The sequence below is a fragment of the Chenopodium album genome, chromosome 11 (genome assembly GCF_948465745.1).
Source record: "Chenopodium album chromosome 11, dcCheAlbu1.1, whole genome shotgun sequence".
Lineage (NCBI taxonomy): Eukaryota > Viridiplantae > Streptophyta > Magnoliopsida > Caryophyllales > Amaranthaceae > Chenopodium > Chenopodium album.
This window is the reverse complement of record NC_137844.1, coordinates 45,487,074-45,512,725: the sequence shown is the minus strand read 5'-3', so window position 1 is coordinate 45,512,725 and position 25,652 is coordinate 45,487,074. Positions and strand designations below refer to the sequence as shown.

General features: G+C 32.7%; 2 protein-coding genes across 2 annotated transcripts; one reads left to right on the top strand and one right to left on the bottom strand.

Annotated features, from left to right (window-relative positions):
- Nucleotides 1–6,285: 6,285 nt before the first annotated feature.
- On the top strand, nt 6,286–10,025 carry LOC145566692 (protein CHROMOSOME TRANSMISSION FIDELITY 7-like). The gene is made up of 6 exons (XM_081626030.1): nt 6,286–6,481; nt 6,594–6,849; nt 6,945–7,040; nt 7,174–7,242; nt 7,354–7,703; nt 9,854–10,025. The coding sequence occupies exons 1-6, from the start codon at nt 6,345–6,347 to the stop codon at nt 10,023–10,025; spliced, it is 1,080 nt and encodes a 359-aa protein (XP_081482156.1). The 5' UTR covers nt 6,286–6,344.
- Nucleotides 10,026–20,622: 10,597 nt separating this feature from the next.
- LOC145568954 (patellin-6-like) lies at nt 20,623–23,674 on the bottom strand. The gene is made up of 4 exons (XM_081628333.1): nt 22,653–23,674; nt 22,436–22,560; nt 21,581–21,722; nt 20,623–21,071 (listed from the first exon to the last, which is right to left on the bottom strand). The coding sequence occupies exons 1-4, from the start codon at nt 23,379–23,381 to the stop codon at nt 20,811–20,813; spliced, it is 1,257 nt and encodes a 418-aa protein (XP_081484459.1). The 5' UTR covers nt 23,382–23,674; the 3' UTR covers nt 20,623–20,810.
- Between the last annotated feature and the right edge of the window lie 1,978 nt (nt 23,675–25,652).

The following is a 25,652-nucleotide window of genomic DNA, read 5'->3' as shown; positions in this document are numbered from 1 at the left end:
TTTCATACTTGGTTTTTTGGATCAAATGGGGTTACGCAAAAAAAAATGAAACGGTTTGTTGTCAAATTTGAATGACGAACCCATAATAGCAAAAACTCATAATTTTTTAACTTGATTATATAAAACTGTCGTTTTTGCAGCCCTTTAATTCTATTAGTCAAAGATTAAGAATCCACCCACAGGATGAAAGAAACCGATTATGTATACCATAGCATTACGCAATGGCTGTATAAATCTGGCCTATTTTATCAGTCTCCATTGATGCGCGATTGAAAGTAAGGTACATGGAACATAAATTGTGGTTAATCTCATTATTTGATGAAAATTTTTGAAGAACTACGAAGAACATTGATGAACATCGATGAACTACGAAGAACAAACTTTCGATTTTTATTTTTTTGTTTAATCTTAATTTTGGATTTTATTAAATTTAGATTTAGATAAAATAATTTCGAAAATTAAAATAACAATTTCAGAAATTCATTAATTGAATTTTGGTAAATAAGAAAATGAATTAAAAAAGGAAAATACTAAAAATAAGGTTTGACCAAGGTTAAAAAATAAATCAAAAATCCACCAATGAGAATTAAGTATAGTGATGGTCATTGTGAGAGTGATCATACTAGAATTTTCACCTTTGTTGGGCATCATTTTTGGTTTTCAGTTTCCTGTTTTTTTGAAAACTAAAAACCAAAAACAAAAAATAAGAAAAAGGTGTTTCCACTTTCTGTTATTAGTTTTCAAAATTATCATGATTCTAATAAGTCTAAATATTTTTTGATTCATTATGTGACATATATAATATACTTTTGAAAAACAAAAAACCAAAAAAAAGAAAACCACGGCAATGTCAAACGAACCCTTAAGTTTTTGACTGACTTCATGTTTTAACAAATAGGGAATTTTTCCTTGTTGAGGCCTAGCTTTTTTTAAATAACACTCAAGCCAAAGCCTAAATCCATCTTTAGGTGAGAGACTATGAATTCTTGGTTGTGACAAGAAATTAAAGATGTATTAAAACAGTAGCTAGTTTGACCTCTCTCAAATAGAAGTATATATATGATACAAAAACCAAAAACATATATATATATATATATATATATATATATATATATATATATATATATATATATATATATATATATATATATATATATATATATATATATATATATATATATATAAAAATCTTATATGAAACAAAGGGAGTAAATATTACTGTAATTTGCATAACATTGCTGCCTAATAGATAATGGCCATTTCCAGAAAATTGGCTTACAATAATACCAACTATCAACGGTGTGTGAAAAATAATACGAACTCAATTATTTGCTATTAGCAGTACCACCTTTTATACTATATGTGCAAAATAGTACGCAAGTCACCAAAAACGTATTTTGAGTAATATTCCGTCTACATTTATTAATATTATTTTATTAATTATTTTTTTTCAAAATACATATTGTATTAATAATTTCCTTTACAATCAAATTAATAATGCATTCCCCACCCCTTTGTTAGGTTTTTTTTTAATTGTCAATTTGTACTTAAATAATTTATTTCAAAATACATGTTATTATTTCTAGTACCAGTCTACCACACAATAGTAAATATGTTATTTTTTATTTAATTAGTTTCAAAAAAAAATTTAAAAATCCAAAAAATTCCCTACATTATTTTGGTTAATAAATGTGGGAAAATTTCGGATATTTTGAAGCTAATTTTATCAACATAATAATAATAATAATAATAATAATAATAATAATAATAAGGCATTTAAAAACCCTATTTACTATTGTGTAATGTAGAAAGTACTATATGTATTATGAAAAAAAAATTAATTACATATTTTTCCTAACAAAAGGGTAGGGCATTAATGCATTACTAATTTGGATTGTAAAGAAAATTGTTAGCATAATACTATGTATGTATTTTGAAAAGAAAACAGAAAATTATTATAAAAAATAATAATCAATTACAAAGATAGACGGAATATTCATTGAAATACATTTTCGGAGATTGGCATACTATTTTGCACATATAGTATAAAAGGTTTTACCACTAATAGCAAATAGTAGATTTTGTATTATTTTGCACACATCGTTGATAGTTGGTATTATTTTAAGCCAATTTTTCAAAAGAGTATTGCGACTAAACTGTAATTTTCTCGGCTACTGTTGAGTAGTTGTCTTCAATGACCGCGAGCCAAGACATTTAAATACGACCTAAGGTATTTGCTCTCTGCAAACACAAGTATTGTACTATAAAATTTATTCTACCTCCATTTTGTATTAGCTGCAACTTTGGAATATTTTATATCTCACAAATAATACCCCAAAGTTGCAACTAATAAGAAACGAAGGTAGTAATATTCTTTAAAAAAAAAATATTTATAATACAAGTGTAACTAAGAGATAAGTATGAGAAGTCACATGTATCTAACAACTTAATTATATAACTAATTTAACAAATTGTTATGGAAAAATAGGCTCTTAATAATAATCCCAACTATTGCACACAAAATAATACGACTCGACATATTTGCTCTCAACATCACCACCTATTCAAGAATTTGTGTAAAATAGTACGTTGGTGAACGGAATGAGAATCTTAAGTAATATTCCGTTCAGATCTATTATACTAATAATTTTAATTAATTAGTATTAAAATAAATAAATATGATATAAAATGAAGAGATGTGTCTCGGTTTGGTTAACATTTTGGTGGTCATTTTGGCCCTTAAGAATCATATTGAGGTCAAATTGGTAAAAGAAACGACCATATAAAAATATCTTGATTTGCGTGCAAGGAAATGCTTCAGTTTGCATGCTTCATTTTCGAGCCTAGAAAATTGTTAAGTTAAGGTTTTGGGAGTCATTTTGGTTTTAAGGGTCAATTTGAGGTTGAAATTGACAAAAACGACTAGAAATAATGTCTCGTTTTTGCAAGCAAGGAAATGCCTCAAATTGTGTATTTCACTCACGAGCCGTGAAAATTGGTTAAGGCTATGGAGGTCATTTTAGTTTTTAAGAGACAAATTTGAGTCAAAATTGAAAAAAAGACCAAAATCGCCTCTATTTACGTGCAAGTATTTGCCTTAATTTGCGTGCTTTATTTTCTAGCCGCAAAAAATATAAGTTAAGGTTTTGAGGGTAATTTTGGGTCAATTTTAAGTTCAAAATTAACCAAAAAAAAGACCAAAACGTCTTTTGATTTACTTGTAAGAAAATGTCTTGGTTTGCATACTTTATTTTTGAGCCGTGAAAATTGCTCGGTTAAGATTTTGGGGGTCATTTTGGCCCTTAAGAGTCAAATTTGAGGTCAAATTGGAAAAAAAAAACAAACTAGAAATAGTTCGATTGGCGTGCAAGGACCCCCAATACCTTAACTGATCAATTTTCCTGACTGGCAAATTGAGGCATTTATGGTCGTTTTTATTTAATATCATATTTATTTTTTTGAAATACAAATTATTTTTTTAATATAAAATATTAATTTAAACAGAATATTCCCTAATATTCTCATTTCAATCAGTGACGTACTATTTTGCATAAATATTTGAATAGCAGGTGATGCCGAGAGCAAGTACTTTAGGTCGTATTATTTTGCGCACATGGTCAATAGTTAAGGTTATTGAGAGCCAATTTTCCAAAGATATACTTACTAACAAGGAGTATGACAAATCAATAACTAATACTCACTCCTTAAAGATTGCCCCATTGCACTTTTTTGGGTCAAAATTTACAAACTTTGACCACGAATTATAAATTATTTATAGAAATATGATAGTTATGTGCGTTTTAATGTCTTTTTTAGAAAATCAAAGTTTTACGCGTATGAAATCGGATATAATTTTATTTTAACACGTGTATTAGAGAACGTGAAAGGTGTAATGAAATAAACTTTAATGGACGAAGGGAGATTTAGGAAATGGATAATCATAGACTATTAAGTCTATGACTTTCTTGTCTCCAACACAATCATCAACTTAAAAGAAAAAGGTAATTAAAAGAATGTTTGACGTACTAACTTATTATTTGGTTGAATCACCTTAACGTACAAAAGTCATTATGTTGCATGTTGTTAAATTAGTCTCAAAGCTTAACATACAAGCATAACACACAAACTTAAGTCGGTTTAAATTTGTCGCGGGTAGCTTTGGGCTCCATGTGAAAGGTTTGTATAGTAGGGCTTTTGAGTTATTTAAACGGGATCAGAGGTATGTTTGGCCCAACAAGGTTTATTTTAAGGGCTTGGAATAGGTTTTGGACTATATTAGAGTTTATTGGAATGTATTTAGGCTTAGTTTGAAAAGTCTGTTGATATTTCTTATCTGTTTTTAGATTCAAATCAAGTCAATCGAGTTGTACTTTTACCTTAAGTGTTGGGGAAGATACGATTATGTGTCTAAAAAAGTTCCTACTTTGACCTAAGTTTTCAAGCTGAAAGGAGAAGGTCAAAGTATTCGAGTCGAGATGGAGAATAGTTCAAAACATTTTGTGATTACAAAAGATCCTTTGTAATTGTTGGTACTTGTAAACATGTCTGCAAGCAACACCATTGTAGTTGTATTCCAATTGAACGAAGTTGATCTTGTATGTCAATTTCATTATTACGCATAAGATAATGAATTGATGCTACAAATGAAAGCGCTTTGATTGGATGGAGTTAGGGATGTTCAAGGTGCGGTCTAGACCACGCCAAACCGCAAGACAAATTGCACTTTTGCTATTTGTGGTTTGAAAACTGCAAGCCAAGCACACGATAGTGAACGTTGGAAAGTAGGTTTAGGTTGTTTCTGACAATTTTCCTAATATTTTCCTAATAAAGGTTGTTTTTTACAAAATGGCGTTTTAACAGGTTGTTTCTGACAATTTTCCTAATATATTTCAATTGAACATACACATTTCCATAGACAAACGAGTATTTACCAAGCTGCTATTAAATTTCTAAACTTTGTTAATCTTTGAGAATAAGTAGAGTTGATCAAATATGGCCCGACCCGCTAGCTCGACCCAAAAAAAGGACGAGTTTGCATAAGTCTAAAAAGGCATCATTTTTAGTTAAAAATATGAACTCAACCCCCAAAAAAAAAAAAAAAAAAAAAAAACTCGAAAAATTCGCTTTTTCCCAACAAGTCCGCCGCTTTTTTACGGATTTGAGCATGAGATACTATGTTAAGGTTCGACCTAGCCCAAATTTTTCATCACCTCTAACTCTCTAAGGTATTATATCACTAATAAGATAAAGTCGGTCTCGCAACCAGACCACGAGACATCGACACTTGGCGTTCTATTTTTTCGCCAAGCGTTGAGCCACATAGGTGACAAAATAGGTGTTATTGTGACAAATAGCTAGATACTAAATAAGCAAATTTTGAATAGTTTTTTTTAAGATTAAAATGTTGTATTGTGTTTTATTATCGATATACCTCTAATATTTTATATATACAAAAATTATTCATAATTTTTAATAAATATCTTATAACTCGATACTATTTCCATCATAAAATTCATTTTAAAAAGTTCTTTAAAATGAGATTCATGTATAATATATTTTTTAAACAATAATGGATAATAAGTAAAAGCAAGTTTTTATTAGAAAAAATAATCTAGTTTGGTAATCAATTCATTAGAAATAAATTTAAGTGCAATAAAAAAAAGAAAAAGTTAATAATAACATAAATGATATTTAATTACAAATAAAACTACAAAAGTATATTATTATATAAATAAGCGATATGATATTATATGTTTAAACATTTTACATTATCAAAAGGCGTTATATGACCGTATTAGCATTCAAGCTAAAAAGTTTAGGACAATCTGACATCGTTTGGGGTGTTGTGGTGAAAAATTTAATCTAATGTTACCATTAAACAACCACCAATATAATATTTTGGATACAAAAATTATTATTGAATTAATATAATTTATTATGAAAATTAGTATAAATCGTGCGTTGCACGGGACTTAGGGCTTGTTCTCTTCAGCTTAATTTCAGTTCAGTTCCAGTCAGTTCAGTTCAGTTCCTAATTTCCTTCTCTCATAAATAATTCATTCGGCTCAATTCAGTTCAGCTCAGCTTCAATCAATTCAGTTCAATTCAGTTGAGTAAATAAGAACAGGCCCTCTTAAGGTTTATGGGGGATTGGGAGTCGCGCCAAGATACAAGTCATACAACACTCCAAAAAAAATTGAACGTTTTGGCGCGAAAACATATTTTTTTTTATACCCCAAAATGGAGGGAACTGAAGATCCAAACTAATCTGCACATTCAGCAAAATCCGAACTCAATCAGAATTTTGCAAGAAATTGATTTCTAGTTTAGAAGTATCGGAAGAAATGCAGAAAAAGATTGACTCATTCTTCAAACACTCATCAAATCCTCCTCCATCTGCAAATTCTGATGATTTATTTGACGGAATTAGGGCACCAAAATTTCCAGAAATTCGAATCAAATACACTCGCCAACCCACCAGGTACTTCAATTATTTCCCTAAATTATGCATTTACAACTTCAATTAATCAAACTTTATTCATACCCAGATCGTTAATTTGTTCCAAATTTAATATTATGGCCCTATAATTTAGGGTTGAAGAATCAACAAGTAATGGGTTAATTGGGGAAGAAAGTTTCGAAGAGCAAATTGAAAGGAGTGAGAAATTGAAAGGAAAGAATTTGAATAAGAAGAGAAAGTATGCCCAATTTCATTTGGAATTGGGTCAGTCTGATTTTCTTCTTCATACTTGTAAAATTTGTGGGATTCAGTATACTAAAGGAGATGAAACTGATGAGAAGGTTCATACTGCATTTCATAAGAATTATACTCATGGAATCCCATTTAAGGTGAGATTTGCATAATTTTAGCCCTTTTTTTCAATAATCCTTTTTTATTTTTTTTTTCGATTCGTATTTGATTGAATTGTTGTATTGGTTTACAGGGCTGGCGCCAAGAGCGATTGATTTATTTACCAGCTCTTGAAAGGGATCGTATCGTAGTTGTTTCGAATTGTGATCCTCCGGCTCAAAAGAAGAAGGTTGAGATCGTATTTCATTTTGCTCTAAAAATAACTGGTGTTTCTTTGTTGGTGATTTTTTTTTGTTTGTGGACAAGATTGAGATGATTGTGCAGTAAATTTAGCTTTTTGTTGGGATATTGTTATGTTTTAGGTACAAGAAGTTGTGAAAATGATGGAGATTGAACTTGGTGATGGGTGGATTTTCCATGAGCTTTGTCAGGTTTGTATTGATATGTTGGAGTTATCAGACTTTTCATTGCGTTTTGTGTTTCGGAAGTTGTTCCGTATGGGATGATTATTGAATTTAGCCTTTGCTGAATGGTTGTTGCAGGTGTATTTGTTTATATCCTCACAAAGAGTCGCGGGCTGTATAATAGTGGAGCCAATAAGCACGGCACACAAGCTCCTTTCAGACTCCGTGCAAAAAATATCAGATAGTGCTAGTGGGAAAGAAGTAATAGCTAAAGCAAAGACATTACAGTTTGGTACAATATGCTTTCAAAGGGAAGTTTCTAGGAAAGGCTCTACCCATAAGAGCCCAGAGGCTATGGATTCTAACTTACTTGGATCGATTGTCTGTGAAGAGGAGGCTACACCAACCTCTTGTGGCATTAGAGCTATTTGGGTCAGTCCATCAAATCGAAGAAAACATATTGCAACTCACTTGTTAGATGCTGTGAGGTAACCTAGCTCTTCCAACATTTTTAACTTTACATATGGTTGTGTATGAATTTCCGTGAATGAGAATATAGACTGATTTAATTAATGGCAAGAAAGTTGTTACTAATGATAGTTATGTAAATAGAGTCATGTTTTTTATTTGTTTTTTATTTGTTTTTTATTTATTTATATTTATTTTTTATTATTGCCATAATTTTTCAGCATGGAGCCATGAACACATAATGCTAACTGTCTGCGACTCCTTGTTATAGTTTATTTACACATGCCTATGCAGAAAAGAAGAGGGATACAAATTAGGTTTGTAGAGACAGTAGTCATTCACATTGCAATGATAATGATTCTGCTTGAGTGAAGTTTTTTGGCAAAGTTGTGAATACTTTTTACTTTTGCGGGATTTAAAATGCCATAGAAAACAAGACGAAACCATGTATTCTAATATGTCTTTATGAGATGACAACCAGTAGCTATTTATTTAGGACGTGAATGGTGAATATGGTTTCTGGAATCGAATGTACCTGGGGGCTTAGGTGCTTAGGTGTACTACTGTGGATAGAATAATTTTATTACTGCAAGAATCTGGAATCCGGATGAGGTACCTTGGAGCTGTTTTAATCAAGGCAGATGGTCTGGTTAATGAGTTACTAATTTACTTTGGAAGCTTAAAACCTTGAAGGGCTTGAACAGATGCTAAAAAATATCATTATGGCATTGATGGAATTTTTAACTATGCACTTTACTGTTAGATTGTATATGTTTGATTATTAAGGTGGTTTCTTGGTGCAATGATAATCTAGATTCTAGAGTGTTAGTGAATGCAAATTGCATATTTTACTGAACATAGGTGATTCGGTTGCAGTAGGCCTTTTCTCATGTTAACTATTACAGTATGATTTTAGAAAAAAAAGAATAAAACCATAACTTTAACATCATGCAAGTGTCAGATTTGCATCATGGCTAATAGAACTCCTTGTGCTCCTTCTGCCCTGCTGCCCGGCCTTGGCATGCTCTTTGAAGGTATGACTGTGAGTCTGTGACTAAGGGCAGTGATGTATAAGTCAGGGATTCGTTTTCCCTTGTTTGCAGCAGAAATACGGAAGTAGAAAGAAAGGTTGGAGGGAACGAGCCAACAAGGGATCCATTTTCCTCCCTTTCCCTTCTTAAAAGCTCACCAAACAGAATTTTAGTTATGTCATTGGATTGCTGCAAAAGTAAGGCAATAGTACAGCATCTGACTGTCTTCATCATACCCTTTTTGCATTGGTATATGAATCTGTAAGGATGAGATTGCCGACTTGCCGTGACTTTTGTAGAGTAGCTTGTCATTGTGGCCTTTTGGGTGCACTCAGGACGAGGGTTTGGTTTGCTGAGTTGGTGATATGTAGTCTGTAAAGTTTGCTACTGCGTGTACTTAGCTACTTCAAATTATCACTTCTTTAATTAATGTCTCATCCTCTCATCTTCTCTGTGTAATAAAACTATATTTTTAGATGCTGGTTGTCATTCAGCTAGATAGGACATGTGACAGAAGCTCATAAGTTCTTGTAGTAAGAATTCTTCGTGATGATTCCCAAAACATCATTTATAAATCCTCATTGCATGCTACCATGTACGCTATCTAAGAGCCTAAAGTCTCAACTATTTTGAAACAATTGATGGCCATAAGATCCTTGACTCGGTTGCCTTTATTTCTCGCATGCTTTCTGATAGTAATACAATCATTGCAACAGGTTCTGTAATGAACAAACTCCGATAGTCACCCACCCACTAAAGCACCTAAAGACATAATCTCTTTAGTCTTGTACTGCCTGGCTTCTCTTGCTGGTAGAATTTTGTAAGCAACAGCAGGACTCTGTGTTTCGACTCCTTAAATCAACTAATAACTGACTGACTATCACTCTATTTCATAATCATTCTGATGTTATATTGCTTTCAAGGTTCATCAATCCCAGAATTACCCTGCAGCTTCATAAATTAGTCTGGCGAGGCTAACTACCATAATATGTGTGATAGGGGAGTTATTGGGGAGACTGTTTATGTTTTTTAGTGCAGCATAAATCTGCCATTCAGTATTTTTCATCACTTTGCTTTTGTTGGTTAATCATATATTAGTAGTATTTAAATCTTTATTCTGATGTTAAATATTCATGCAGGAAAAGCTTCTCTACAGACTATGTTCTTGAGCACTCGCAGTTAGCATTCTCTAATCCAACCTCAGCAGGAAAGGCATTGGCAAGCAATTATACTGGTACAGGATCTTTTTGGTGTACAAAACGTAGTTATACAAATATTTTATACAGCAGTTCAATGTATTTGCTGTATTAAATCTTGTAAGTTTTGAAATCACACTGGTTTTAGCTCCTGAATACCTTGCAATCATTCTATCTTTGCATTCTGCTAATTAACTTACATATGTAGCCAAAATACCAGACTCAGGAACCAAATTACAACCTAACATTTATTCAGCTTAGGGATGCATTATATATAACCTGACAGTAAAATCTCTTTTTTTTTTTTTCTTTTTTTTTTTATTTCCTTTGAACCCAATAAAATCTCCTTAATACATGGTGAAACTTTTTTTTCTCTTCCTCTACAAAAGTGGGCCCAAGAATACAAGGCCCATAAGGTCATTCAAATCTCAGTTTGTTTACAAGTAATAGACCCACTTTCAAGCCTCTTGCTTAAGATTTCATCACCTCTAAAAGCAAGTGGGGAAAAAAGTTGCAAAGCCCATAACATCGTTTGATAGTTGATGTGTGTATACAAGTATATTTTTGCATAGAATTTTGGTGTGGAAGCATGGTAGGTGGATGAAATCATTGTACATAAATACATAATCCTACATTTTCCCAAAAGTTCACATTTTTGTGTGCATAACTTGTTCTTTTTAGCACTTTTTATAACAATGGAAGAGCAATTCAATAACTTTTGAACATTATAAAAACATTGGAAAACTGTTTAATATCTTTATATCAAAGTTATGGACTTATAAGATTAGCTTGTAAAGCTTTTAAGGGAAGGAAATTTGGAGAGAATATTAAAAACTTTTTATTATATTGTAATGCGTTTTTTTGGGGTTTGTATAGGGTGCTTGATGTACTAATTAAAATAGACTAGTTTACCACTCTAGAAACAATATTGGTGAACTACACTCTATATTGATCCCAAGAGAGTAATGTTTAGAGCAATCCAAATATGCATCAACATGGTGTAGATCATTCATGAATTACTTTTAATGTCAAACAAAAACAAGTCTAAGAAAATAGAACCCAATGGAGAAAGTAGTGTATTGAAAACCTTAATCTATAGTTCTTAGGTAAGTAAGTTGGAGTTGTAGACTCCCGAAGAAAGTAGTTTATTGAAAAAGAGAACTTACATATAAGGTTATAAAAAACGCATATGTATGTTTTGATTCAATATAGGGTAGCTCTTTTAAGAATATGGGATTGGTTAAATTTCTAAGAGGGTTTGGATCTTAAATTCAATACTTCAAATAGTTTAAGTTAAACTTAAGCTAAGTAAAGTTGTTTAAGTTGATTGAAATTAAATAAAACACACCATACATTATAAAATCTTGATCAGCGCGTTTTCTGTGTAGCTAGCCACACTGTGTGGTCGGGGTTACTTGGTCGGTCAGAGATTACTCGATCAGTCAAGAGTTACTCCTGAAAGTAATTTGGGTCACACAGCGTGACCAGTCACATAAAAATTTGTATATATATACTACGTATTTGAGTTAGCTATCAATATAATTGCTTTGCATATAACATTATTCATAGCACTTGTAATTTTGTAAAGCCTAATGTAGCATGGCATAAATGTTATGGAATAATTTGTACTTTGTACTAATCATTCTTCAATAATCAATAGTATAACGTATGTAAGTAGCACATGGTAAGTAAAAAGACCATAACTGAAAAGCCATTGCTTGAACGTCACTCTCTCCTACATTACATAAATGAAACACCCCCATTTGCAACTAATGCTCCCTTCAGCTTCTGCACCCCTCCATTTCCTACCCTTTCTTGTCTCTTTTTTTTTTATGCTCACTAAGATGCTTTTTTTTCATAAAATAAAAATATTTATACATAGGAAATTCAAGTCCCTGAAATTCATTAATTGGAAGTTACATCAACCATTTACATATGGAGTTAAAATAATGGTAGATTGGGAGTAGTAAGTACAGTAGAAATGTATTATTTGGCCAAAACAAAGCTATAGAACAAATGCAACAAATAGAACTTAAGGCATATTCGTTTCATCTTATATTAACTTATTTTATCTTATCTTTAAGTTAAGATAAAAATAAGTTAAGAGCATATAAGTTGTTTTATGCACAATTTCGAATTATTTCAAATTAGTTCGATAATGTATGTTAAAGAAGAATTAACAAGAATAGTTTTTTAGGTTCTATCAATAAAAGGGATTTCATGATCAAATTAACTCAGGAGAAGAAACGTTACTAGGGATGGCAATTCAATCCGGATCCGACCCTACTCCGCCCCGATCCGAGGCAAAAAATCCGCTCCGAGTCCGAGAAAAAATTAATCCGAGTTCGACTCCGATAAAATAATCCGAATCCGAATCGGAGGAGGGTCGGAGTCGGATCCTAAAAAAAATCCGAGAAAAAAATCCGACTCCGGCGGATGTCCGACTCCGACTCCGACTCCGAGATAATCCGACCCGTAATCCGACTCCGACTCCGACTTATATACAATTTTTTTTGGGATTTGTGTAATTGTGTACTCTAACTTATATATATATATATATATATATATATACATATATATATATATATATATATATATATATTTTGAAGGGATATAATTAATTTATTGTAATACCTCTTTATTGTTACGAATCAACAGTATAAACACAATTTAGTTGCGTCACATACTCACATTATATGATTCATCAATCATCAATCGATAGTATACTAAAAGTCTAAAAGACACACCAACAATGACACAATTTAGTTGCGTCAAGCCGTCAAACAGTATAAACACAATTTAGTTGCGTCACATTATATACTAAAAGACACACCAACAATGACACGTGTCATTTCCCGCCTTCCTGGTGTGTCCCTTATATTTTAATTTTTTTATAAAAAAAATCAATATTTAAAACTTTAAGTTTTTACTAATTCACAAAAACATAAACATAAACATAAACATATATGTGATATATCTTTAAGTTATTAATTCAACTTTATATCTATAAAGTCAATCACTAATTCACAAAAACATAAACATAAACATATATGTGATATATCTTTAAAGTTATTAATTCAGCTTTATATCTATAAAGTCAATCATGTGCTCAATCAACAGAGACCAATCAATACTCAATAGTTAATTCTTGAATATCTTGATCAAAAGTTTTAAACATTTACTAATTCATAGTAACACAAACTATTTATAATTATTAATTGTACTTTATATCTATAAAGTCAATCACTCCATCAATGGAATATAATGTTAATCGATTCATAGTTTAGTCTTGATCAAATGTTTAAACTTTTTTTAGTAATTCATAGTAAGTCAATAGCACACTCAATCGGTCTAAATTCTAAACTTTTTACTAATTCATAGTTACACAAACATAGTTAAAGCTATTAATTCACTATTATATTTATAAAGTCAATCACTCAATCAGCGAAGTATAATGTTAATTGATCTTTATTCCAAACAATTAACTACGCAGTATATTACAATAACACAAACATTGTTAATCGGTCAAAATTATAAACTTTTTACTAATTCACGGTTACTAATTCTATTTTATATCTATAAAGTCGATCACTCAATCAACGAAGTATAATGTTGATCGATCAATAGTTGATTAGGATAGTTTTCAACAATGTGGACTACCTTGATTCACGAGATCTATTCTTAAACCTTACCTCTAAATCTCTAATGACTATTACTCCATACTTTATTAGACCAATTTTTTTTTTTTTGAATATTAGACCAATTTGATATATAATGACATAATAATTTAGTTACACAATTTTAAAATTATGTTCTTGTTACACAATTAATATTTGTAATGTGTAAAGTATAAGACATTCTTTTTTATGTAAAAGTTAGATTTAAATGAACAAATTATGTATTTTTTTCAAATTAAAATATCTAATTCTAATTTTGTAGTCTAAGTGGTCTTTTGTCTAAAAACCCTAGATCACTCCTCACACTTTCTTTCACAATTTCACGCAGCCACAACCCACTCCATTACTCCACATTCTCAATTTCTCACTCTCACTTCAGTCTTTCACGCAGCCACTCAGCCAGCCACAGCCCACTCCAATACTCCACATAGCTCTTCACGGCGGCGCGTCTCCACGTCAACCACCTACTCGTCACCGCTCCGGCGCTCCCGCAGACCGATGCAACGCAGCACCGTCAACAAGTCAAGTATATTTTCATTTTTTTTAATTTTTTTTATATTCTGAAACCGAATTATTTGCTCGATTAAATGTGTTGTTTGCTTGATGATTTGCTCGATTATGTGTATTGTTTGCTCGAATATTTAGTTACACCGAATAGTTTGCTTGATTTTTTTTTGATTTTTAATTTATTTTGCTCGATTTTTGGTTGTGTATTATGCTCGAATTTTTTTGAATTCTTTTTTTATTCTGCTCGATTTTTGGTTGTGTATTGTGCTCGATTTTTTTGATTTTTTTTTATTCTGCTTGAATTTTTGGTTGTGTTACTTGTGTATTCTGCTCGAATTTCGGATTGTGTATTCTGCTTGAATTTTGGTTTGTTTTTCTGCTCGAATTTTGAATTTTGGATTCTGTACTAGTATACACTCTTAATTGCTCTGAATGCTATTGCAAATGCTGAGGCCCGAGGGGGATGTATGGGGTATGAGATGGATGGTATCTGAATTGAAGCTGAGCATGGCAAAGGATAAACTTTTGGCTTGTGAACTAGCTGCAAATGGACAAGCTGGGAGAGGTGAACAATTGGGAACCATCTTTAAAAAATGAGAGAAGGCCAATAATTAAATTTCTTAAAAAGGGCATGTTTTGGACGTGCCAGAATGGCGATGAAGAATCTTTTAGACTAGCCTGTTTTGGATTTCATTTTATTTTCCCTATTCTTTCTAATCCTCTTCAGTTTAGTGTTTGTCTCTATGCAATTTTTAAAAAGGATATTTTTTGTTTGTTCTTCTACTTGTGGATTTTCAATTCTTTTGTTTGTTAAATTTTTGGTTGTGTGTTAAATTATTGATTTTTATCCCCAATTTAATTTTGCATTTAGGTATGGAAGAAGTTTCATCTACTCCTACTAATGGATATGATGATGATGAGGGGTTTGTTGATCCATCCTCTTATGTAAAAGAACCTACTAATGTGACTACAAAACAATCAACAAAGGTTAATGATGAAGAAATGACTCAAGATGATGACGAAATTATAGGTGTTAAGGGAAGGAAGCTAACTTCAATTGTTTGGAAACACTTTGACCAAATTAAGGTGAATGGAGAAGACAAGGCAAAGTGTAAAGGTTGTAAGAAACTTTTTGTTGGTGGAGGAAAGAGTGGTACTACACATTTAAGGGATCACATAAAGAGATGTATGAAAATAAAAAATACTATGGATGTGAAACAACAAATTTTACTAGCTATGTCAAGTAAAAGTGGATCTCCTTCCTTAGGGATTGGAAAATTTAAGTTTAATGCTCAAGTGTCAAGGTCCGAGTTGGTGAATATGATTATATTACATGAGTACCCACTTGCCATTGTTGAGCATGTTGGGTTTAGAAGATTTGTAAGTAGTTTGAACCCGGATTTCAAGGTAATCTCTAGGAATACCGTTAAAGCGGATATTCTACGAGATTACAAGGAAGAAAGATCAAAGTTAATGAGGTTGTTTGCGGAGAATGATTCTAGGATTGCTATTACCACCGATATGTGGAGTAGTAGCAATCAAAGGAAAGGGTATATGGCGGTGACGGCACATTACATTGATGATGATTGGGTTTTGCGTGAACTTATCATTAGGTAATTTAATAGTTTTATATTTTTGTTTGAACTTACATTTAATTGAATATATAATTAATATGTATGTAACTTGATTGTGTTTGATAGGTTTTTGTATGTGCCATGCCCACACAACAAGGAATCAATTAGCAAGGCATTGGTAGAATGTTTGAAGAGTTTCAATATAGATGAAAAGGTATCCACCATTACACTTGACAATTGTACAACTAATGATGCCGTAGTAGATGTTTTGCGTGAAAAACTTAACTCTAGCAAGCTTATTATGGGTGGTTCGTATTTGCATATGCGTTGTTGTGCACATATATTGAACTTGATTGTGGGTGATGGGTTGGAAATGATTAGTGGTGCAATTGAGAAAGTTCGTAGTGTTGTTGCCTTTTGTGTTTCAACACCAAAAAGGTATGAGAAGTTTGAGGATGCTTGTAATTATTGTAGAATTCCTATCACTAAGAAATTGACTTTAGATTGTAAGACAAGATGGAATTCATGTTATGATATGTTGCAAATAGCCCTTTTGTATAAAGATGCATTTACTAGGTTGGATTCAAAGGTGAGCAAAAGTGGAAGGAATAAATTTAAACTACCTAGTAAAGAAGATTGGAAAATGGCTAGTGAGATATGTGAAAGGTTAGCACTATTTAAAAGGGCAACGGAGGCTTTTTCGGGAAGAAAATATCCAACGGCCAATTTGTACTTTGAAAAAGTGTGTGAAATTTTACTTGCTTTGAGAAAATGGGTTTGTTGTGGGAATAAGGTGATTGAATCTATGGCTTCAAAAATGATTGTTAAGTTTGATAAATATTGGAATGTGATTAATGTAATGTTGTCGGTTGCTTCGGTTTTGGATCCTAGAAGAAAATTGGATATTGTGACTTTTTATTATAGACTTGTGTATGGTGATTGTTTTGAGATGGAATGTGATAGGGTGAAAAGATTGTTGGTTGATTTAGTTCATGATTATGAGATGGATGCAAGTTATGATGACACTCCTTTTAGTGTAACTTCTTCCATTGTTAATGTGAATGGTAAGAGGCCCATGGATGAATTTGATGAAGTTGAGGGGTTGTGGGCAAGACATGTTTCGCAACAACCTCCTAAGAGGACTAAAAAATGTGAGGTGGAAACTTACTTGTTAGAGGAGAGGCTTGTAGTTGACGAGAGTAAGTTTAGTCTTTTGGCTTGGTGGAATGCGGAGTCACATAGGTTTCCCACCCTTGCTAAGATTGCTAGAGATATTCTTGCGATACCCATTTCCACCGTTGCTTCCGAAAGTTCATTTAGCACAAGTGGGAGGGTCATTGGACCCCATCGTAGTAGACTTCTACCGGAAACCGTTGAAGCTTTGATGTGTCTTCAAAGTTGGAGGCGTTCACTATTGAAAGGTATTTCATTAATTAAAGTTTTTTTTGGTCAATTTATAATACTAATGTATCTTTTTATATGATTTTTAGATACTACAAAGATTGAGCTAGAATTAGCTTTAATTTATGAAGATGAAGATGTGGAAGTTGATGAGGAATAATGAACAAAGGTGAATTTTATATGTTTTTGATTGGTTAATTAATTAAAAATAATATATTATGTAATTATGTTACTAATTCATTTTTTTTTATCTTGGTTAGTTTCACAGTGAACTTGATGTTAAAGAATTGAAGTCTTCAAGAGTTGCATGGAGCCATGGAGGAATGAACTTGGTTGTTTTGTATAATTGTATTGCACTTGTAATTTATTATGAATTTTTATGATATTATTGTTCTAATGTAGACAATTTCACAAGTACTGACAATGTACTGTGTAATATTTTCTTTGTTGTACTTTGAATTTTCATTAATACTGTTTTTTAGTGGAATTTGGAAATTGTTGATTTAGTATTTTTTTTTAAAAAAAACCTAAAAATCAAAAAATAAAAGAAACTCGGATTCGGGTCGGATCGGAGTCGGATGTCGAATTTTTAAGTCGGATCGGATTCGGAGTCTCGGAGTCGGATGTCGGAGTCGGAGTCGGATGTCGGATTTAGCCTCCGACTCACTGTCGGATCGGAGTCGGATTTAGCATAATCCGCTCCGAATCCGACCCGTTGCCATCCCTAAACGTTACAGTGAGAAATGTTGGTAAGAATTAGTAACAACGATAATGTTGGAGGATAAAATGAAATTTGAATGTGTCACTATGGTTATAAGGCAAGCACAACCGGTCAACCGCACAACCCAAGTTTGAGACAAAATTTAGCTAGGCACAACCATACTTGAAACTTAGCTAGGCACGACCATTCTTAAAACTTAGCTAGACACAACCGCACAACCCAAGCTTGAGACGAAATGATGTGCCCATGCTATGTTGGGTTGGCCACTCTTAACATCACGATCCATCCTTTAGAATATCCTTGCAAGGTCGTGTTTTGTCCACTTTTTTATAACATAATATGCGTACTCATAAAATCAATTAAATCAAACGCTCCACAACTTGTTATTACAAGTACAACACTTCTATGTTTGTGTCAAGTCGTGCTATTTTCGTATCGTGCCAAATAAACATAGTTCTCGGATTGTTCCACCATCCAACTCAATGTCAAGCCAAATTTTATCGTTCAATCAGAATTCGACACAACTATATTCATATTTTGAATTCACAAACATCAAAATTTTCAAGTATCAGAATTTTTGAGTAAAAAAATCCTCAGACTTCAGCTATGCTCAGTTTGTACAGCACTTCTTTGACGAGCCATAGTAAAAGGCCTTCTGCACACGCTACCTTAAGGTAGGACTTGGCTTGGCCTATCGCAGCTGAAAAGTGGCCCACTTTCGGCAGTGCATTGGAATTCCCCATCAAATTATTAACCCGATTTAAGAAAGAAAGAATCAAATAACTTTTTTGTAACATCAACATCATAACTTAGACAAACTAGTCAATTTGCTGCTCCTTACTATCCCCTATCCTCATTCACACTTGCATGTTTATGGTAAAAACCCACTTTCACCGGAAATTATCTCAGCATTCCCCTAATTTAGTACCTTCTGTGTTTCCCTATATGCTATAGTCTTATACTTCGTATATAGGCATGATTAATTCCCTGTTCGCGTTATTGATTCACCCTGTTTGTAATTAATTGTCACATTAATAAATTTTGATTGTTTAAAAATGTGTCAGCTAAGTTTTCAACCAAAAAAAAAAAAAAGTGTCAGCTAAGTTTTGAACTTGTTTGATTACCCAAAGTGAACCTAAATGAAATCAGACCCAATTAAAAGTGGAGCTAACCCGCTTTTGAATTGATACCCAAAGTAATCTGAGTCGATTTTAACCCAATTTTATAGAATCGAGTGAACTTGATGGTCGAGTGACTCAAACCGAAATTATTTGATACTCGAAATGACCTGAAATGATTATAATTCTAAGACCCAAAAAAAAAAACCCAAATAAACTGGCTCAATTTTTGTAAATTTTTATTTTATGATATGTTAGGGCTTGTTCTCTTCAGATTATTTTGAGTTCAATTCTTAATTTCCTTATCTTATAAAATATTCAGTTCAGTTCAATTCAACTCAGTTCAGTCAATCAGAACTGGCCCTTAGTGTATTCATTGCATATTTTGAGTATTATTTTGAATCATCAATCATGTTTAATCTCGAAATGACCCAATTTATTTTATTCTTATCCGAAATACTTAAATGTTCTAAGGGCCTGTTCTGATTTACTAAACTGATTGGAACTGAACTGAACTGAAATGAATTGTTTATGAGAGAAGGAAATTAAGAGCTGAACTGAACCGATTGGACCTGAACTGAACTGAAATTAAGCCGAAGAGAACAGGCCCTAAGGTTGACTCGACTCGAAATGACTTAATTCGAACTTACCTGATCTAAACATAACTGGAAGTTTTGACTCAATTCGAAATGACACAATCTAAAAAGACCTAATTCACTCAACTCGAAACTTGACCCAACTTGATTATCTATTGACTCAAACATATTCAAAACCTGAATCGACCTGACTTGAATCCGATCCAACTCGGTTATTTGTTGACTCAAACAAGCCAGAAACTCGAATTGACTTGACTTGAACCTGACCCAAAAGCATAAAGAACCCAAAATTATTTGTCAAAAAACAATTTGTATCTCTCTTCATAAATACTTAATCCTTGTGCACAAATTTGATAATCATATACTTACAATTATTATCCAATGTTGATGTTACTTTTGTAAGGGATGGTACCAACACCGATATACATTAGGTCACCGGGTTGGACCTTTGCATGTGGATCATGACCAATATCGGCCCATTGCCCATACGTGGAGACCTGCTTCCGGCCGCATGAACTCCCCACCCACTTGACAAGACAATTATGTGAAACGACACATGACACCAATTAACCTAATATATTTCACTTCAAAGGTACGATTTTCTTAACCTAAACACTCTTAAACCACCTTTATACTCTTATCATCCAAAAACTGACTCTAACATCGAAGCAGTTATCCTCAAACAAGCCTTGAGGGTAGTTAATCTACAATGACTATACAGGTACCCAGTTAGACGATAAACCATTACCAGCCTAGAATCATAGATACAAGTTATAAGCTCACCCAGCCAAGTTGATTCATTTTTTTTTTATTTTTTTGGCTTTTATGAATTTATTTTCTTTTTCTCGCCATCTTAAATCTACACTCTACCCATGTTGAGTATAACAAAGCAAAACGATTTTTACAATATATTATCGATAATCAAATGTAGTCAATGAATAATGTTCACTATGATTGAACAAAGAGATTTCACAATTTCACACACACAAACCTCAAACAAGATCCTAGACACGCAATTAGAAGCCAAGGATTGTCGATTTCAAAAAATCAACTCCCCAAAAATGATAATACAAGCATCTACGAGTAGATTAATACACCTAGTATACAATTGCGCCAAGTTAAAACTATAATAATACTACCACTTTATAGCATTGATATAAATTCATAGGCATAGCCATACAAAACTACATTAGTTAATTTTATATAAGCAGTACTGCTATTAGTTAATAACCTCAAACAAACAAAACAACTCCACCAAAACCTAAATATTCTAGGACACTTGGGTTATTTTACACTAGGGATCACACTAGGCCAGTGTAGATTTGCGGACAACATAGCGATAGGCAGCTACCTTCCTCTTCCGTGATGTGGTGTTGTCCACAGACAACACAAGTTTCCCGGCCTCTTTTGCCAAGAACGAGTTGTGGATGGCATCGTCTGAGGGGTTGAGTTTCTTCGGCTTCTCCACTGCAAGGGTGTAGCCATCTTGGGCATTCGGGATGAACTCCGCGCTATACTCCAAGTCCCAACCTCCAACGACCAAGTCCCATGTAATTGTTGCACCCACCTATTACAAAAACAATTAATGCGTCTTCATTATAACTAAAATGTTGACATTGATCTTAAGCATCATAAAGACAAGTAGGACACATCACACAACCATTAATCCCTTATCAATCTAATTTCATAAATTCATTTACATGCCTTAATGTTAGTTCTAAATTTGATTTCAAACTTGACCAGAACTAACCCCACATTACGGGAATTTCTGACAATAAATCAGCCAAATATCCAATAATTCTAGTCCTTGAATCATACTCAATAATGCAATATGCCAATTGTGCAAGTAAAAATAATTCCTAAAATTTGAATTGTTTTCTTGTTGAAGGTCTTTACAATCAAAAGTAGTTAATTTACAATAGAATGTTTTTCACCTCACAATTCGCTTAGCTTATTTTTGGTGCAAAATTAACTTCTAATTAATGCTTCCCTCAATTTGTGAGGCACAACAATGCATTGGACACCAAATCAAAACAGAAAAAACTGCATACTTGCTAGGAAAAGAGGAAATCTAACCTCAATGCCCTCAATCTGAATATTAACCTTTTCACCCCCTTTGACAGTGAACTCGGAGGCCGGTTTCGCCGGGCCATTCTGGAGATCGCCCGGTCGACTCAGTCCTCCATACTGAACTGGTACATCCTCTGGCCTTATGAACCTAGATACATTGTATACAAAAATAGATTCAAACCCAATTATCAGCTTGATTACAACTTATAGCCATTTCAAAAATTAACATTGTGTATAGCAATGCTATTTATGTATTACTGTAATCGAATTTAGTATAATCGTTATACAACCTCCATTACATATTAAATTGATGTTATCATCATTAGCACGCGTGTAAAACTAAAGTGTTAACATCATTACGAAATGGAGGTAGCAGATAGTATAATTCCTAACATAAAGATAAGACCAACAGTACTAATGATTTAAGATACTCTTTTTGAAATTAAAGAAATATCAGTAGAATAATTTAGTACACTTGCATTGCATATTCAAAAATTCAAAAGTGAAGTGAGAAAAAGACAACACAAGAAAGCAAACACAGGGAAACATGATCACAGGAAATGAGATTACCCTTTTCAAATATCATCAAAAAAAGACAAAGAAAAGAAACAAAGAAGTTTTAAGTTCAGGCAAACATGAAAAAAGTAAGCAAAAATTCAGATGAAATGTCCTTTTTGCCACACAAAACCCTATCAAACACCCACTAATCACAGTATCACACATTAAAAAAAAAAAAAATTAAACACATCTAAATGGGCACTTTTATAATTTACTCAAAAATTAATATGCATTTAATATCAAATTAACAATTAAATCAAGGGAATTAATTAATTAAAATTAATATTTAATTAATGTGCTTACTTGTATAGTGTTTCAGCAACATTGCCTTCCTTAGCAATCACAAACTTGCTCTTAGTTCTTTGAGTTAAAAATGGGCTGAACATTGAGTACAACAAGCTAAAATACCATGGCACATTGATGAAAATCTACACACAAAAAATAACACACAATTGTTAGAAACAACACATAAAAAAACGGAAACACGAAATCAAATCCCGTCTACATCATTGCCCTTTACCTTGCGTGCAACCATTTCAGGGTAATTATCTTGAAAAAGAGATAGAATCTGATTAGAAGCAACCCTAAGTTCTCTTTTAGGCATATCTTTTAAATCAGTAACTTGAATAATAGAATTAACACCACCAGGTTTAAAATGAAGCAATTTAATCCCTCTTTCAAGAACTTGAACTCTCCATCTCAAAAATTTCTCTAGTTTTTCATCATCCCCAAAAATTCTTTCATACATTTCTTTATCTTTAAACACACCATAAGCATTGTAACAAACAGGGTGACCTTCTCTATCAAATCCATGCATATAAGCAACTAATCCTTCTAATTCCTTGAACCCTAATTCTTCTTCAACTACACCATCTGCTTTGAACTCTTTCCGCCATTGTAGCGATTTCTCGAGCATTGAAAACGCTTCGTTTACCTTGAAGTCCCTCGCTCGGAGGAACTTCAGGAGGATTACATCCGCCTTCTCGTCTTCGGCGAGAAGAGGAATGTTCCACATTGATGGGTTTTGATTGGATTGTGAAGATGAAAGCTTGGATTTCAGCTCATTGAGAGATTTCTTCTCAGAAGATTTGAGATTAGAGAGAAAATAAGTGTCTTCTTTGAAAGAAGGAGAACGAAGAGTTGTTGCTTCCATTAAAGAGGAGATTAAGTTTCTTTTTGTTGGGAGTTTTTGTGGGTTTGGTGATGGGGTTGAAATGGGTAGTTGAGTTTTTGGTGAAGATGCTTCCATTTTTGCTCTGTTTTTGCTCTGTTTTACTCTGCTTTTGCTCTGTTTTTTTTGGGGTTTTTTGGGGGATTTTTGGGAAGAAATTTGTGGGTTTTTTAGAGAGAGAAAGAAGGAATGTGGGAATGGAGGAGAGATAGTGAGAAAAGGAGATTTTATGGGTATTTGTTTGGCATTTTTGGTAGTGCAGAAGAAAGAAGGGAAAAAACAGGGGAAAACAGAGAGACTGAAAAAGAAGGTTATAAGAGAGAGAAAGAAGGGGATAAATAATTGAAGTGGGGGTGAGTGTGTTTTGTTTTTTCAACTGGAAAAGCTGGCAAAGAAGGGGTGAGGTTTGAGGGTTAATTTGAATTAAGTGAAAAAAAGTTGAAGGTGGGGGAGTTTGTTTGAGTTTATCAAGGTTGAAAATTTGAACGAGGCTACATCAAAATTGAAGTGACATGAGGGGGTAATCTGAATTTACCACAAGTAGAAGCTGTTGAGGAGTAATTTTGGGAAAAGGGTTTTACTTTTTTATAGAACTAATTTTGGATTTACTATTATGGCTAATTTGACTTCATACATAGTATATGTTCATTGTTTGTTTTCAAATTAAAGTCTCATTTCACTAAAAACATAAATAAAAAAATTTATAAGATATTGAGTGTCAACACTTTGTGTTGCCATAGGTGAATGCAACATAAGCAAAAGCAATTTTGTTAGGCATGAAGATGACTATCGCAATGCAAAAGATGTAATTGTTGAATGTAATGAGATGGTTTCAGCGCACCTAAATTTGATTGTGTAGGAGATATACCTTTGATTCGATTTAAGTTTTTTCATGTTTTTATAGAGGTCGAGCTAATGACTCAAGCTATCTTTAATTCAGTTAAGCTTGTTTATGTTCATGCTAGCAACTTAAGCATTCAACATGTGTGGGTAAGAGGTTTGTCGAAGTGTGGTAAACAATGTAATAGCTTACGATTTTTGTTTGGTTATTACGGAGGAATAAATAACAACTAGTGGTAATGGTCAAATTCCTAAAAAAAGATTCGAAGCACAAAAGAAAATAATACTAAAACGTCTAAATTATGTTAGAGTAAGAGTTACAAATAAGTATTACAGTATCTCCCTTTTACATATGAAAAATTGTCAAAATATTTTATGTAGGAAAATGATAAACCTGAAGCTAAAAAAGAAATATTGATGATAAATTAACATTAATAACACCTATCTATGCATGATTTTGTCATGAATTCGTAACTTGATTCCATTTTAGAAAATATTTGATGTTTATAGCCCTAAGGACTACATATATCATTACCCCTATTTGTATATTTCCTACCTAAGCTGTTTTTTTTTTTCTTTTTTCTTTTGCTATGTAATATGAGATTTTAAACTATTATAAGGAAATAATTATACGTTTCTTTTGACAAGTTTTCAAGCCCTGCCCTTTTTTCAAGGAATGACAAGTTTTCAAGCCTAAGGGGGCGTTTGGTTCATAAGTTTTAGGTATGACATATGGGGTTAGAATGAGTAAAACCCACCTATTGTTTGTTTAAGAAAAAACTAATTTCTAAACTCATTCCTCAAACCCAAGGAGGAAGATGGGTATGGCTCATACCACACCTCTAGGTATCAAATAAAAAGGAAATTTATATTCCTAAACAACGGCTAAACACAAGGTATTAACAAGTTTCAACCCCAAACTAATTTAATTTTATTCCTGATTCTAAACTCATACCACTTTGTGACGAACTAAACGCCTCCCCCCTAAAAATGCTAGAATTTCTTAATACTTCTGGTTTTAAAAGGGAAATTACTAAACTAGTATGCTAAAATGTGCCCTCTAGCTTTTCTCCTTATAAGCTATAACTTTGTTTATATGCATGTATAATAACAAGTATTATGAACCACTTAAAAAAACATGGACTCGACGTTAACAAGTGCATCGCATGTTGAATATGTATTAGATACATCTACACTTTGAACATGGGTATATGTGTCTGAAACATAGAGTCAAGTGTTTGATTTATTTTAGTTAAAGAGGACACATGCCAAAAAAGCGATAGACTTAAACAGATACATATAAGACAAATCTAGTGGCTTGCAACTTTATTAGCTATTTACTTCGAATTATATTATACAAACTTTGCGACCTCCCTCGCCTTCTTTTGGCATAAAGTCTATCCATTTTGCAATCAAATGTATCAATGTTACTTCCTATGCATCCCTTCACATTTAACTATTCACATGCTCTGCACATAATCATGTAAACTTTGAAACGGGAGTATTTAG

Coding starts and splice junctions, on each gene's coding strand:
- LOC145566692 (XM_081626030.1), top strand. CDS start 6,345: ATGCAGAAAAAGATTGACTCATTCTTCAAACACTCATCAAATCCTCCT. Junction 6,482..6,593: donor TACACTCGCCAACCCACCAG/GTACTTCAATTA, acceptor CCTATAATTTAG/GGTTGAAGAATCAACAAGTA. Junction 7,243..7,353: donor TTTTCCATGAGCTTTGTCAG/GTTTGTATTGAT, acceptor TGGTTGTTGCAG/GTGTATTTGTTTATATCCTC.
- LOC145568954 (XM_081628333.1), bottom strand. CDS start 23,381: ATGGAAGCATCTTCACCAAAAACTCAACTACCCATTTCAACCCCATCA. Junction 22,561..22,652: donor CTGAAATGGTTGCACGCAAG/GTAAAGGGCAAT, acceptor TTTTGTGTGTAG/ATTTTCATCAATGTGCCATG. Junction 21,072..21,580: donor TTCAGATTGAGGGCATTGAG/GTTAGATTTCCT, acceptor TTTTTGTAATAG/GTGGGTGCAACAATTACATG.